Source organism: Phyllobates terribilis, unplaced genomic scaffold, assembly GCF_046119375.1.
Source record: "Phyllobates terribilis strain yellow unplaced genomic scaffold, ASM4611937v1 Scaffold_2__4_contigs__length_985480577, whole genome shotgun sequence".
NCBI classification, from domain to species: Eukaryota; Metazoa; Chordata; class Amphibia; order Anura; family Dendrobatidae; genus Phyllobates; species Phyllobates terribilis.
Genome location: NW_027362762.1, coordinates 937,828,374 through 937,843,710, shown reverse-complemented (window position 1 = coordinate 937,843,710; position 15,337 = coordinate 937,828,374). Strand labels below are relative to the sequence as shown.

At 48.4% G+C, this 15,337-nt stretch overlaps 1 protein-coding gene across 2 annotated transcripts in view; it reads right to left on the bottom strand.

The window, feature by feature from the left end:
* The window catches only part of DYRK1A (dual specificity tyrosine phosphorylation regulated kinase 1A), a 96,623-nt gene that overhangs the window by 11,636 nt on the left and 69,650 nt on the right, over positions 1-15,337 (bottom strand). For both annotated transcript variants that reach the window (XM_073668410.1, XM_073668409.1), the window contains exons 3-9: positions 9,208-9,407; positions 8,691-8,783; positions 8,021-8,209; positions 7,588-7,735; positions 6,788-7,074; positions 6,549-6,695; positions 56-196 (exon numbers count right to left, since the gene is read on the bottom strand). In XM_073668410.1, coding sequence (XP_073524511.1) covers positions 56-196; positions 6,549-6,695; positions 6,788-7,074; positions 7,588-7,735; positions 8,021-8,209; positions 8,691-8,783; positions 9,208-9,407 — 1,205 coding nt within the window. The remainder of the gene's footprint in view (positions 1-55; positions 197-6,548; positions 6,696-6,787; positions 7,075-7,587; positions 7,736-8,020; positions 8,210-8,690; positions 8,784-9,207; positions 9,408-15,337) is intronic.

The following is a 15,337-nucleotide window of genomic DNA, read 5'->3' as shown; positions in this document are numbered from 1 at the left end:
AGGAGCCGTAAAACACTGGAGGTTTCCTTACACTTATTTTTTATATATACATTACCTTTTTTCCGTCTTTGGTCTTCTTTAAGTTCCAAGTGCCATCTGGCAACTTCTCGAAGAACTTTCGGGCTTTTGGTGCTTGGTCGAGGATGTGAATAGTTGGTATTCCTAAGACTTCCACAATTTTATTCATCTGGTCGACCTATTGACAGAAAAACAAATTCAATGCAAATTGGTAAAAAATATACACATACATATACATATATATATATATACACATATACACACACACATACACAGGACAGGTTTCTAACCTGCCATAAAATTGTGTTTTGCCAAGAAGCTCTAAATTTACTTCTGCTTACTTTTTTAATAAAAAGGTGAAAAATGTTAAAATGCCAATTTAATCTAATTTTTTTTCTTACTTCGTTGCATCTAGTAAAAATTGAATCTTTTTTTCTTACTTCGTTGCATTTTTTAAGAAAAATAATGTAAAAGAGGGATTTTTGGTACTCACCGTAAAATCTCTTTCTTGGAGCCTTCATTGGAGGACACAGCACCCTCCCTGATTTTGGGCATATGTCCAGTTAGCCCTGTTGGGCATCTAATTTAGTTTTCACGGTTGTGCCCCGTTGGGCATTGCATAGTTAATTGTTTTATGTTCCTCCTACTGCTTTAGCCACTAACTGGTGAGCATGGTGCCTGTCGGTGGGTGTATACTGCGGAGGAGCTGCTATTTTTTCTTTTTTTGCCTAGTGTCAACCTCCTAGTGACAGCAGCATACACCCATGGTCCTGTGTCCCCCAATGAAGGCTCCAAGAAAGATTTTACGGTGAGTACCAAAAATCCCTCTTTCTTTATCGCTTCATTGGGGGACACAGGACCATGGGACGTCCAAAAGCAGTCCCTAGGGTGGGAGAACAAAAGATAGCCACAGACTAGGTCTGACTGCGGGCAACCGCTGCCTGCAGAACCTTCCGTCCAAGACTGGCATCAGCCGAGGAATAAGTGTGGACCTTGTAAAAGCTTGAAAAGGTGTGGGGTGAAGACCATGTTGCGGCCTTACAGATCTGAGAAGCTGAAGCCTGATGGCGAACAGCCCAAGAGGCCCCCACCGCCCGGGTGGAATGAGCCCTTACCCCCGGAGGGGGAGGTTTGTCCGAGACGCGATATGCCTCCAAAATGGTCGAACGTATCCAACGGGCGATGGTTGACTTGGAAGCAGGAAGGCCCCGACGACACCCTTCAGGGATGACAAACAGGGCGTCCGAACGCCGGAGGGAAGCCGTTGTAGAAAGGTACACACGTAAAGCTCTGACCAGATCCAGTTTATGCAGGGATTTCTCCAGTGGGTGCACTGGGGCCGGGCAGAAGGAAGGCAAAACAATGTCCTCATTGATGTGGAAAGAGGAGACTACTTTCGGCAAAAAGGAAGGCACTGGCCTGAGCACTACCTTGTCTTGATGGAAGACCAGAAAGGGTGACAGACATGAGAGGGCTGCGAGCTCTGCAACCCTAATAGAGGTAACGGTCACCAGAAAAGCCACCTTCCAGGAGAGAAGAGAGGCTGAGATGTCCTGAATGGGTTCAAACGGGGGCTGTTGGAGGACGCTTAGGACCATATTAAGGTCCCATGGATCCACCGGGGGGCGAAAAGGCGGCGCCAGGTGAGCCACCCCTTGTAGAAACGTCTTGACCTGAGGACGGGAAGCCAAGTTACGTTGGAATAGAATGGACAAGGCCGAAACTTGGCCTTTGAGAGTGCTTAGAGAGAGTCCCGCTTTCAGACCAGACTGAAGAGAGGCCAAAATGACCGGTAACGAAAATGACATGGGAGCTAGCTGATCCTTCTCGCAGTGACGAAAAAAGGCTCTCCAGGTTCTGTGGTATATGCGCGAGGTTGCGGGTTTTCTGGCACTAATTAGGGTCTGGATGACGTTGTCTGCAAAACCCGCCTTCCTCAACACTGCGTCCTCAACGGCCATGCCATTAAATTCAGAGAACTAGAACTGTGATGAAGAATAGGCCCCTGAGATAGGAGGTCCAGACAGTCCGGCAGTCTCCAGGGGGAGTCGACGAGCAGGTTTACTAGATCTGCGTACCAGACTCGTCTGGGCCAATCCGGAGCTACTAGAATTACCGGTACTCCCTCTGTCTTGATCTTTTTGACGACCCAAGGGATCAATGGTAGAGGGGGAAAAAGATATGGCAGCTGGAACTGAGACCATGATATGACTAGCACGTCTTGAGCGATCACAAGGGGATCGCGGGACCGGGCTACAAAGGATGGAACCTTGTGGTTTAACCGAGACGCCATGAGGTCGACGTCCTGCGTGCCCCATCGTAAGCATATCTGATGGAACACCTCGGGATGGAGAGACCATTCTCCTGAGGCAAGGCTCTGCCGACTGAGGAAGTCGGCCGCCCAATTGTCGACCCCCGGATTGTAGACTGCCGAGATTGCCGGAACTGTGTTCTTGGCCCAAACTAGCACTCTTGTCACCTCTTTCAAGACGGACTTGCTGCGCGTTCCTCCCTGACGGTTTATGTACGCCACAGCCGTGGCGTTGTCCGACTGTACGCGGACTGGGAACCCTGCAAGAATGTCCTGCCAGTGACGCAACGCCAGGTAAATTGCCCTCATCTCCAAGATGTTGATCGGTAGGGAGACTTGGTGGGGACTCCACCGGCCCTGCACTGTGTGGTGAAGGAAGACTGCCCCCAACCGATGAGGCTGGCATCGGTCGTGACCACCTGCCAGCGAAGCGGTAGGAATGACCTCCCGGGTCTGAAGGAAGAGGGGCGAGTCCACCATGTTAATGACCTTCTCACATGAAGAGGTAACCTGATGCGTCGATCTAGAGACGACGGGTTCTTGTCCCATGCCGACAGAAGGGCCAGTTGAAGAGGCCGGGTATGGAACTGGGCAAAAGGCACTGCTTCCATAGCTGCCACCATTTTTCCCAAGACACTCATGCATAGGCAAAGAGAGTGTGGACTTGGATCGGAAAGGTGGTGGATTCCCCGACGGAGAGAGTTTATCTTTTCCCTCGGGAGAAGGACCCGGGCATGGGTCGTGTCGAACTGCATCCCTAGAAAGGTTACGCATTGAGATGGGACCAGTGAGGATTTGTCTGTGTTGATCAGCCAGCCTAACCAAGAGAGCGTGTTCAGGGTGATATGGAGACTGGAGAAAGTCCCTGAAAGTGGGACCCTTGATCAATAGGTCGTCGAGGTAGGGAATAATTACAATCCACCTGGCTCGTAGAATGGCCATGACCATCGCCATTACCTTCGTGAAAACCCTTGGGATATGAAGATACGCATCCTGAATGTCCACTGAACATAGATATTCCTCGGCTTCCATCGAGGAGATTACCGACCTGAGGGACTCCATTCTTTAGTGCCGGATGCGTATCTGACGGTTTAGTTGTTTGAGATCCAGGATAGAACGTAGTGAGCCGTCCTCTTTTGGAACAACGAAAAGATTGGAGTAAAAACCGGAAAACCTTTCCTGAAGTGGGACTGGAACTAAGGACAGAAGGGTGGCAATGGCCTGAAGGAAACCGGGAAGCAGAGATGGATGCGGGGGGGCGGGACCTGAGAAATCGTGTTCCTGGCATGGCGTTGAATTCGATCTTGTAGCCGGAGGTCACAATCTCTTTGACCCGAGGCGTCTTCTATTGCCGGAACAGAAGTAGACGGCCGCCCACCCTGGGAGAAGTCCCAGGTGGGAGTGACCCGTCATGCTGAGGAAAATCTGTTGGATCGGGATCCAGAGGGCTTGGACGAGCGACCCTTTGGGCGCCAGTTGGGAGTGGGCCTAAAGGTAGGCTTACGTCTCTCTCGCTGTGCTGGGGTACGGTTCTGTTGAGAGGAGGGGCCAGGTTGAGCGAACGGACGAAAGGACCGGAACTGAAGGGAACGTCTCCTAAGAAAGGGGCGTTTAGGTCTCGGCTGGGGAAGGAAGGTGCTCTTACCCCCAGTGGCATCAGAAATGATCTGGTCTAACTTAGACCCAAACAGCCTGGAGCCTTGAAAAGGGAGATTTGTTAGTGATTGTTTGGAGGCCGGGTCGGCGTTCCAAGCCTTCAGCCAAAGAATTCTACATATAGCAATGATATTCCTAGAGACGCGAGCTGAAGAGGCAGCGGCGTCGAGGGACGCCGTGAGCAGATATTTTCCTGCGTGGGCGATCTGATCCGCTAGGTCAGCCAGATTGTCTGGGGAAGACCCCGTGAGGATGCCTTGCCTAAGCTGTTTGGCCCATGCGGAGACTGCCTTTGATACCCAAGTTGAGGCGATAGAAGGACACAGGGAGGTGCCAGCAGCCTCAAAGGCTGACTTAGCCAAGACCTCAACCTGTCTATCCATAGTGTCCTTGAGGGAGGAACCGTCTGGAAGAGACAGCACCGTCTTGGCCGAGAGACAGGAGGATCCACAGATGGGGACTCCGTCCATTTACTGACAAGATCGTGATTAAACGGGTATAGCATGTCTAACTGTTTCAGAAACAGTGGAAGCATCCAGAAAAGACACTGGAAAGAAAGACACTGTCAAATTTTGTATGTTTAGAAATGCCGGGCGCCCAATTCTCTTGAAGGAAACGGAGTAGTCCTGAGAAGGGCTCTCGTCCTCTTTAACATGCAGGGTCTGATTGACGGCCGATATAAGGCTGTCAACCATGTTCTGGATTCTAGAATATTGGTCCGTGTCGGATCCAGAGTCAGAATCTGATGCAGTGTTTGATCCCAGAGCGACCTCTGGGGAAGAGGTGTGAGATGCAGGGAGCATTCTGGAGTCTGGAGAGCTGGAAGACGAACTTGTGTGAGTCCGTTTCTGAGAACGTGCCCTTTGTCTGCCCTTAGGAGGAGGGGGCAGGGGTGCCTGTGAAACATCCGTGGGAACGTTCGGAGCACTGGTGGCCGTGCATAGTATAGACAAGCGTTCTAGGACCTGAACCAGAGATTGAGATACCTTGGTGAGGTCAGAGACAGACTGGGACATAGCAACAGCCCACTCCGGAGGAGGGAGAGGTACTTCTTCCTGGGTGGCCGGGGGGTCTTGGGGTGCCAGCATGGTGGGAGGCTTGCAGGTCGAGCAGAAAGCTGTTGTCAGACCCGCGGGCCACTTAGTACTACAAAGAGCACAGGCGTAGTATGTGACTGTGAGCGGGACGGACAGAAAACTCCCTGAGTTTGGGCATAAGTGCCTAACCAGGAATACTGCAGAGGAGGGAGCCTGTGGGCAGGAAAGGTGTGTGTCGGTGCCAGGGCAGGGCCTACCCAGTCTAGGAATATCCACAGTCCAGTATCCCCCGTCGGAAACTCCAGAGCGGAGCTGAAGGGAGCCGCTGTAGGAGGTGCGGTGCTGAAGCTGGCAGGCAGAGCCAGGAACAGAGAACAGCGTAGAGGGGCGGGGCAGGAACAGAGCGTGGTGTCCTGAGTGACTTGGTGGAGCCGAGGCTCCGATAGGTGGAAAGAATGGGGGCGGGCTTAGGAAACTAGCTGCTAATAGGTCCCCGGGAGAAATGTGGACGTGCTGGACGCATCACAATGCTCCTCGGCCCTGATTGGCCGATTGCCGGAGGGGGCGTATACCCGCCGGTAAAAGGAACGCCCCACCCGAGAACTCCCCCCGACGGAGGAAGAGCGGGCAGATTTGTTGCGCAAAAAAAGAGGAGGGGGGGTAGGGGGCTGAGGGGAATGCCATGATACGGGGGACGCCATGAAAATGTGAGGAGAGGGGGCGTGGCCAGCGAAGTGCTGCTGTAAGTAAGCTGTTGTTGTCCATATCCAGTGTTCTGGGCCTGGGGGGCTGCAGTTGTAAGGCAGCAGGAGTGGGAGGGATTGTACCTTTGTTAGAGGTCCCGATACCTCTTCTTCCTCTCCCCCTCCGAGGATGGTCCCAGGAGGTCCCCTGTGGATAGGGGGGATCCTGGCTTTTCCTCCTTCCCGCATTGACCGGTCCTGGACAGTGCAGGAGACTGTGTCGACCCCAGAATCTGGGGGAAGGTCATCGCAGTGACCACCGTCTCCCTCCCAGGCCGCTCCGAGGAGGGGGCTGGGGTGGGGAATAGGCAAGGACTGGCCACCGGGAATCACCCTGAGACCCCCTGGGGGTGACAGGGGATAAGTCCTGCCCAGCGGGTCCGAGAGTGGGCGCTGTGGGAAATGCCACACTGCTCTCTCGGTCGCTTCAGAATGGGGATAACAGGGGATGCAGTGTTCCCTATTAACTCTGAAGAGCTGTATCTGAAAAATAAAGAACAAGGATTAATAAAACACAACAGGGTTGGATCAGTAGGATCCAGGTCTACCTCCTACAGACACTAAGCTTAAACTGGTGAGCCTGGTGCCTGTCGGTGGGTGTATACTGCGGAGGAGGAGCCATTTCTTTTTTTTTTGCCTAGTGTCAACCTCCTAGCGACAGCAGCATACACCCATGGTCCTGTGTCCCCCAATGAAGCGATAAAGAAAATTGAATCTTTTTTTCTTACTTCGTTGCATTTTTTAATAAAAATAATGTAAAAATGTAATCATTTTTTTTCTTACTTCGTTGGCTCCGCTGAAGAGGGGCTCTCCGGTATGCATTTCGACTAAAATGCAACCAAGGGACCACATGTCAATCGCAAGGTCATAAGGCATTCCCAGTAAAACCTCTGGAGACCGGTAAAAACGAGACTGAATATATTGGTATATCTGCAGGCAAAAACAAACAAATAAAATGAATGAATTAAATAAATCCCTTCTTTACTAGAAGCGTTAGATTTTTTTTTTTAATAAGCGCTTACCCTCTGCCCTAGCTGGCACGAGCTTCCAAAATCGACAATCTTAATGGCGCTCCGCTTGGGATTGCAGAGCAGGATATTTTCCGGCTTTAGGTCACAGTGAATGATACTAAGTTCAGGAGTAGCCAGGAATAGTAGTGCAGTGCACATCTGCTGTGCAAACTTCCGTGTCAGGTTCAGAGAAACGCCCCGAAAGTTGGTGTTCCGCAATAAGTCGTAGAGGTTGTAGGAAAGCATTTCGAACACGAGGCAGAGGTGGTTTCGGAACATAAAATGTCGCTTTAAATGCACTGGAAGAAGAAGGCAGAAAGCAAAAGACACATGGTTTATACAGATCCTGACTGACCGCAGGGGTTTTTACTATATTTGTCCCCCCTTAGAAGAAGCTGCGTTCGTCTGATCGCTTGTGATATATACAGCAGTGCATCAGCTCTGCTATGTACGGTGAAAATCACAATCTCCTATAAAACGCCGGCTTTCACAAGAGTACTGCCATGACAGGCACGGGGGGTCTTCAGCAGACCCCCGTCTGTCATGGCAACCCATTGGCGCCCATTAATGTGAAGAGAGAGCTGATGGGTGCGTGAAATGACGCGCTCCCGGCCGGCGAGTGCTAAATTCCGCAGATTCCTAATAGTAGAAGCAACTGTGCCGATATTTGATCTTGAGCTGTCAAATTACTCAGCAGCTACCAAAGCACAGATGACAACCCCCTCGGGGGGCCGCATCCTGTACATTTTGGCCTATTGGATGATCAGAGTAGCTGGACGGCTGTAGGGAGGAGAAAATGGCGGCAGCTTTACCTATATAGTATTTCATCTCCGTGTCATGTTTGTTCATCAGCTCGAGAAGTCGGACTTCAATCTGGGCTTGATTTAGGAAAGCTTTCTTGTTCTTTATGATTTTAATAGCCACCCACTCCTGCTCCACGCGGTCGTACGCCTTCACAACCTAGAAGGGAGGAGAACAGTATTACTATGTGGTCCATCCAGAGCTAAAACTCTCAACAGATAAAACTTCTGTGGCCCCTGCTTTTCCGCAGTCCATCCTGCTGATCGGTGAGTGTCCCGGCAGTCGGACCCCCCCATCGATCAATCCCGTGGATGGGTGACCACTTGTTTGCAATGGCTTTAAATACAACTCATTGCACAATGAACTTAAATCAGCAGAAACCAAATTCCCTGTGAATTGCAGCGATCAGTGGATTTCGATCCCGTGCGCTTTCTGCGTCCTTACTTGGCCAAAGGAACCTTTTCCGATCAGAGAGTCTATTTCGTAGCGATCCATCCACTTCTCGCCGTTTTTGACGATGTAGTCATAGTTGTCGTCGTCATAGCCGTCGTTGTAAACCTTTCTTTCCTTCTTGTGACTGGAGTCGTCGCCTTGTCCTTGTTGATGCCGCCGCTTCTTTTTTGCATAGTAGACCTGGAGAAAAAAAACAAAACAGAAATTTAAACCGAAAAGCCCAACCTTTATTTTTTTTTATTTTTTTGCAGAATTTCCTCATTTAACATTTCCAACAATTTTGTTTCTGCAGCTCCTATGCAGACAATGCATCTCCATGTTAACAAAAAAGCAAACTCTGAATGCTGCAAATTTTGCAGTCTCTTATTTTCTTCCTGTGCCAGCACATATTCAGGAGTGTTACCCAGAGAAATAGGACAGAATGGAAAACATAAATATAAAAAAAAAAGCCGGACGGCAAAATCTGACTACAAAGATCCGTTTGTTGTCTGTTACCATGGAGATGCATAATCCTGCATAGTAGAAACTAAATGGTTAGAAAATGTTAATGAAACCGCATTGCGAAGCTGCGTCATATATCTTATATGGATGAAGAGTATGTGAAGGTTTGTGAAGGTGGACATGGCCTGGATGATCTTTTCAGCGCTCCTGCTGTTCTCACCTCATTAATATGTTTGTAAGTTTTGATCAAGTCAACTGACAGTTTCCTCAGTGGTGCTGTAGTTGGATCACGAAAGTTTTGGGGCATCCGCCGCTGCAGAAAGACAAAAAGGAGACACGATATTAGTTTATTTAAAGGCGTACGGGGAAACAAAGAATTGGGCAGAAGAGCACAGAAGAACAATTGTACTGGATGTGCCATCGGCTGTGGGGCCGGACACAGGACCTGCTCCCTCTTCTAATATATCATAGCAAGACATGGCGGCTATGCCTCCACCCCAAACTGCCATTCATCAGGAGCACACCAACCGCCCCAGCAAGCAGGCAGCAAGGAGAGTGGTGCGCTCCTGAAAAACAAGAGGAAAAAAAAATCCAAGACCATAACACTGCAAAGCAATAGCGATGACCACTGAGCTGCCCAGAAAGTCATGACTTTCATTGCATGTTAGATAAAGTCGACGGTGCCCAAAGAGTAAGGTGAGACCTTGTTCTAGCTATAGCAAATATTCTCTCCCCACCTGGTTAGCCAACGGCTGCTGAATCTGGTCATTGTAAGATAAGGCAGATACTTGTTGGTCATTTAGGTTCTGCTGACGCCGGTCGCTGTACTGCTGATGAGAGTGCGGCATTTGTCCAGCCATCTGTAGACCTGCAGCATGGAATGAAAATGAGGGTGCAAGCCGGACAGATGACGGTTTGCATGCTGAAGTCTCTCCTCCTGGGAAAAAAAATATATAAATAAAATTACATTTCTTAAAAAAAAAAAATGCTTAACATTGCATTAGGAAAACACTTCAGTTTATGCAGACATGAATGAATCATTTACATTGGTCTGCAGGGATTAATTGAGCCCTGATATTTTAGGTGGAAGTAGGAAAAAAAAAAAAAACACTTATATAAAGCTCAGATTGAACTGTAGTTTACCAAAAAGACACTAGATGGCGCTGCAGGATAACTTCTAAAAAGCCACATCTGCAGCACCTCCATGAATCCTCACTGTGGCCGCAGCGAGTAGCCATCATTTACTAAAGGACTTTATGGCACAAATAAAGGGATGTCTCCATATTAGACTATTTTAATCATTATGACATTTTTCTCTATTGCTAATCGAGACAATGAAAGCAAAATAAAATCTATTAAGACAGATGACATAAAAAGCCATCGGAAATCGGCTTTTATTTCTTAAACTGCGCTGAAAATATCAGAGCTCTGCTTGTGTGTCAGTCTGTGATATAGTACATAAGACTAATAATCGCCCATTAATCCCGTATGGCACGACCAAGCGTTACACACAAGTCTGAGAGGCCGGAATACCAGTGTGCGGAGCGATTCATTCCTGCAACAAAAACCTGAAATCCACCAGTATCAGGGATAGCTCCAGTAATAACGGCAGCCAGGCGGCCAGTCCCAGCCGGTAGCCCCCATAATCTCCTGGAACATCTAGTCCCCAATTTATCAGTTTTTTCACCATAATTTTGGCCGAAAACTGTTTGAAATATCCCAACATTTTTATGCAACTCGCATCCGTCCTCCCTAAATTAGTGAGTTTTGGTGCTTTTATTCCTAGTTCCGCCATCTTTTTGAAAATTAAGCAGCGCTTCATGGGGAGAGGACGGAGGCAAATTCATCACAAACTACTAAGTCACCGCGGAGGCGGCCGGCAGCGGAGACGTGCGGCAAATTCATTGCCAGGAGCATCTTACTCCAGACTCTTCATCAAGACTGGAGTACAAGAAGCCGGGGTGACCGAACGGGGCCTGGTACTTTCCAACCAAAACAAGTACAAACTTACAAGGAAGCTCCAGAGGACAGATACATTTTCTTAATGTTTTTATTCTAATGTATTTCAGACAGACAGATAGTGAAGAGAACAGAAAAAGTACAAAATAGAGAGGGGGAATACAGCAGAAGATCAGATGTGGTCGGTCATCGTAGTCCAAGCTGACGGGACCGGAGATAGGGAAGTGGTCACAAGTTCATGTAAGGCCGTCATAGCCCGAGCTGATTGCTGTTATTACAGCCCTTTATTTAACAGTAGTCCTGTGTGAGAAGGGTCCTGAAGTCTGCGACATTAGGCTCCTGCCTAGAAAGGGACAGCTAGAGGAATGAAGGAAAATAATAAGTGGAGAGGGGGCACGAGACAAGGCACGGGCCGGCCGGGGGCACGAGACAAGGCACGGGCCGGCCGGGGGCACGAGACAAGGCAGGGGCCGGCCGGGGGCACGAGACAAGGCAGGGGCCGGCCGGGGGCACGAGACAAGGCAGGGGCCGGCCGGGGGCACGAGACAAATGAAAAGACAAAGCAATGTAAAAGGGTAGAGGAATAGAAAAATTAAATGTTTTTCCAGATAGTGCTCATATTTTTTATTTCTCCAGTCATATACTGACCATGATGTTGATAAATTTCTCATGGTAACATTAGCAAACATGATATCAGGAGCGCGTGTTGTGATTTATATAAACTGTTCGCTTTAAAAATGTTTAATATACAGTAAATCTTCAGGAAGATGGCTACATCTTAACCATCCTGTAGAGAGCCATGACGCTCACTGCCTGAGTATACAGACCAGCGAGAGGGAGAGAGGGCGAGACACAGAGAGACACAGAGAGACACAGAGAGACACAGAGAGACACAGAGAATATACAACTACAGCTCAGAGCCGGCCGGTAATGGAAGTTTGTCAATACACAGCTCACTGTGTGCACAGAAGATTGTCTTTATACTGTGTATTAGTAATCACCAAAACATGAAGGGAATGCCGAGAGAATAACACAGGCTCACAGTATACAGAGTGCAGCTCTGGAGTATAATACAGGATGTAACTCAGGATCAGTAATGTAATATACAGTACAGACCAAAAGTTTGGACACACCTTCTCATTTAAAGATTTTTCTGTATTTTCATGACTGTGAAAATTGTACATTCACACTGAAGGCATCAAAACTATGAATTAACACATGTGGAATTATATACTTAACAAAAAAGTGTGAAACAACTGAAAATATGTCTTATATTCTAGGTTCTTCAAAGTAGCCACCTTTTGCTTTGATGACTGCTTTGCACACTCTTGGCATTCTCTTGATGAGCTTCAAGAGGTAGTCACCAGAAATGGTTTTCACTTCACAGGTGTGCCCTGTCAGGTTTAATAAGTGGGATTTCTTGCTTTATAAATGGGGTTAGGACCATCAGTTGTGTTGTGCAGAAGTCTGGTGGATACACAGCTGATAGTCCTACTGAATAGACTGTTAGAATTTGTATTATGGCAAGAAAAAAGCAGCTAAGTAAAGAAAAATGAGTGGCCATCATTACTTTAAGAAATGAAGGTCAGTCAGTGCAAAAAATTGGGCAAACTTTGAAAGTGTCCCCAAGTGCAGTTGCAAAAACCATCAAGCGCTACAAAGAAACTGGCTCACATGAGGACCGCCCCAGGAAAGGAAGACCAAGAGTCACCTCTGCTTCTGAGGATAAGTTTATCCGAGTCACCAGCCTCAGAAATCGCAGGTTAACAGCAGCTCAGATTAGAGACCAGGTCAATGCCACACAGAGTTCTAGCAGCAGACACATCTCTTCAACAACTGTTAAGAGGAGACTTTGTGCAGCAGGCCTTCATGGTAAAATAGCAGCTAGGAAACCACTGCTAAGGACAGGCAACAAGCAGAAGAGACTTGTTTGGGCTGAAGAACACAAGGAATGGACATTAGACCAGTGGAAATCTGTGCTTTGGTCTGATGAGTCCAAATTTGAGATCTTTGGTTCCAACCACCGTGTCTTTGTGCGACGCAGAAAAGGTGAACGGATGGACTCTACATGCCTGGTTCCCACCGTGAAGCATGGAGGAGGAGGTGTGATGGTGTGGGGGTGCTTTGCTGGTGACACTGTTGGGGATTTATTCAAAATTGAAAGCATACTGAACCAGCATGGCTACCACAGCATCTTGCAGCGGCATGCTATTCCATCCGGTTTGCGTTTAGTTGGACCATAATTAATTTTTCAACAGGACAATGACCCCAAACACACCTCCAGGCTGTGTAAGGGCTATTTGACCAAGAAGGAGAGTGGTGGGGTGCTACGCCAGATGACCTGGCCTCCACAGTCACCAGACCTGAACCCAATCGAGATGGTTTGGGGTGAGCTGGACCGCAGAGTGAAGGCAAAAGGGCCAACAAGTGCTAAGCATCTCTGGGAACTCCTTCAAGATTGTTGGAAGACCATTTCCGGTGACTACCTCTTGAAGCTCATCAAGAGAATGCCAAGAGTGTGCAAAGCAGTCATCAAAGCAAAAGGTGGCTACTTTGAAGAACCTAGAATATAAGACATATTTTCAGTTGTTTCACACTTTTTTGTTAAGTATATAATTCCACATGTGTTAATTCATAGTTTTGATGCCTTCAGTGTGAATGTACAATTTTCACAGTCATGAAAATACAGAAAAATCTTTAAATGAGAAGGTGTGTCCAAACTTTTGGTCTGTACTGTATGTACACAGTGACTGCACCAGCAGAATAGTGAGTGCAGCTCTGGAGTATAATACAGGATGTAACTCAGGATCAGTACAGGATCAGTAATGTAATGTATGTACACAGTGACTGCACCAGCAGAATAGTGAGTGCAGCTCTGGGGTATAATACAGGATGTAACTCAGGATCAGTAATGTATGTACACAGTGTCTGCACCAGCAGAATAGTGAGTGCAGCTCTGGAGTATAATACAGGATGTAACTCAGGATCAGTAATGTAACGTATGTACACAGTGACTGCACAAGCAGAATAGTGAGTGCAGCTCTGGAGTATAATACAGGATGTAACTCAGGATCAGTAATGTAATGTATGTACACAGTGACTGCACAAGCAGAATAGTGAGTGCAGCTCTGGGGTATAATACAGGATGTAACTCAGGATCAGTAATGTAATGTATGTACACAGTGACTGCACCAGCAGAATAGTGAGTGCAGCTCTGGAGTATAATACAGGATGTAATCTTCAGAATTAGATTTTTAATATATTTAGAAAGCCATGTATCATTTTCTTTACACTTCACAAATATTTGCTACTTTGCATTGGATTCACAAAATACCTTTATGTTTGTGGGTGTAATGTGAAAAAAATGTGGAAAAGTTCACTGGGTATGAATACTTTTTTAAGGCACCGTATGCCTAAAATAAACCCCCACACAAGTCATTGTGACAGGACGCAAAGCCTTTGAACGTGATGCAGCCAATCGGAGCCCTTGTGTCTAATTCACCTTACGGCAACGCTCACCCCCCTCTATTCATTCATAAACCGGGGACATAAATAAGTAGAAAAATAAAATGTACTTTTATCTCCTGTACAGATTTTATTGATGCACTTATTGCTGTAGAAACACAATAGTGGCTTTCTGCACCTGATATCGGTGTCAGATGTGCGGTGTGTCCTTGGATCTGGTGTACAGTGTAGGCAGCCTCCGAACCGCGTCACCCAGACACAGACAAAAGATTGCAAACGTTAACCCTCTGTCCTCAATGCGGAAACCAAACCCGCAAAAGCTTTCTACATAACCAAAACATTTCAGAGCCTCTATGAGGAGACCCCCCCCCTCCACAAGCGACGACGGCCCACCCAACCCAAAAAATATATAATGCCTATTCAGTACAAGGAGTCACTACAAACCGTGCAGACGTAATGATCTTAGGGCTGTAAGTGTTATACCGCCACCTAAACCAGCATGGTGGGAGACGCCAACCACCCCGGGAGCCCTGGTGCAAAAAAATCTGCAGCTTGTTAACAGAACCGAAGCCGGAGGTCATCCAAAGTGGTGGACTCAATGCAGAGCGACTTCATGTAGTATGGGGAGAGAGAGGTTTATTCCCATCAACTCCAAACCAAGTGCAGCAAATAATTGACCCGGCCGACGTGAAGAGTAAAACAGGCCCAAAACTAAAAGCTCTATTTTCCTGATTTGTTTTTTATGGGTTATCAAGCAAGTTTAATACAGTAGGGGAGATTTATCAACTCATCAAGAAATTGAAGCCCTGCGCAATTCATGGCCCCCGCCTGAACTCCATTCCATCCGCCCCCACCCAGGACTCTGCCCAATTCACACACCCTCGCCCAGGACTCTGGTCAAATTCACCCCCCCCCCCTACACACACCCAGGACTCTGCCCAATTCACCCCCCCCCCACACACACCCAGGACTCTGCCCAATTCACCGCCCCCCCACACACCCAGGACTCTGCCCAATTCACCCCCCCCACACACACACCCAGGACTCTGCCCAATTCACCCCCCCCCACACACACACCCAGGACTCTGCCCAATTCACCCCCCCCCCCCCACACCCAGGACTCTGCCCAATTCACCCCCCCCCCACACACCCAGGACTCTGGTCAAATTCACCCCCCCCCCACACCCAGGACTCTGCCCAATTCACCCCCCACACCCCCCCCCCACACCAAGGACTCTGCCCAATTCACCCCCCCCACACACACACACACAGGACTCTGCCCAATTCACACACAACCCCCACCCAGGACTCTGCCCAATTCACACACCCTCGCCCGGGACTCTGCCCAATTCACCCCCCCCCCCCACACCGAGGACTCTGCCCAATTCACCCCCCCCCACACCGAGGACTCTGCCCAATTCACCCCCCCCCACACCCAGGACT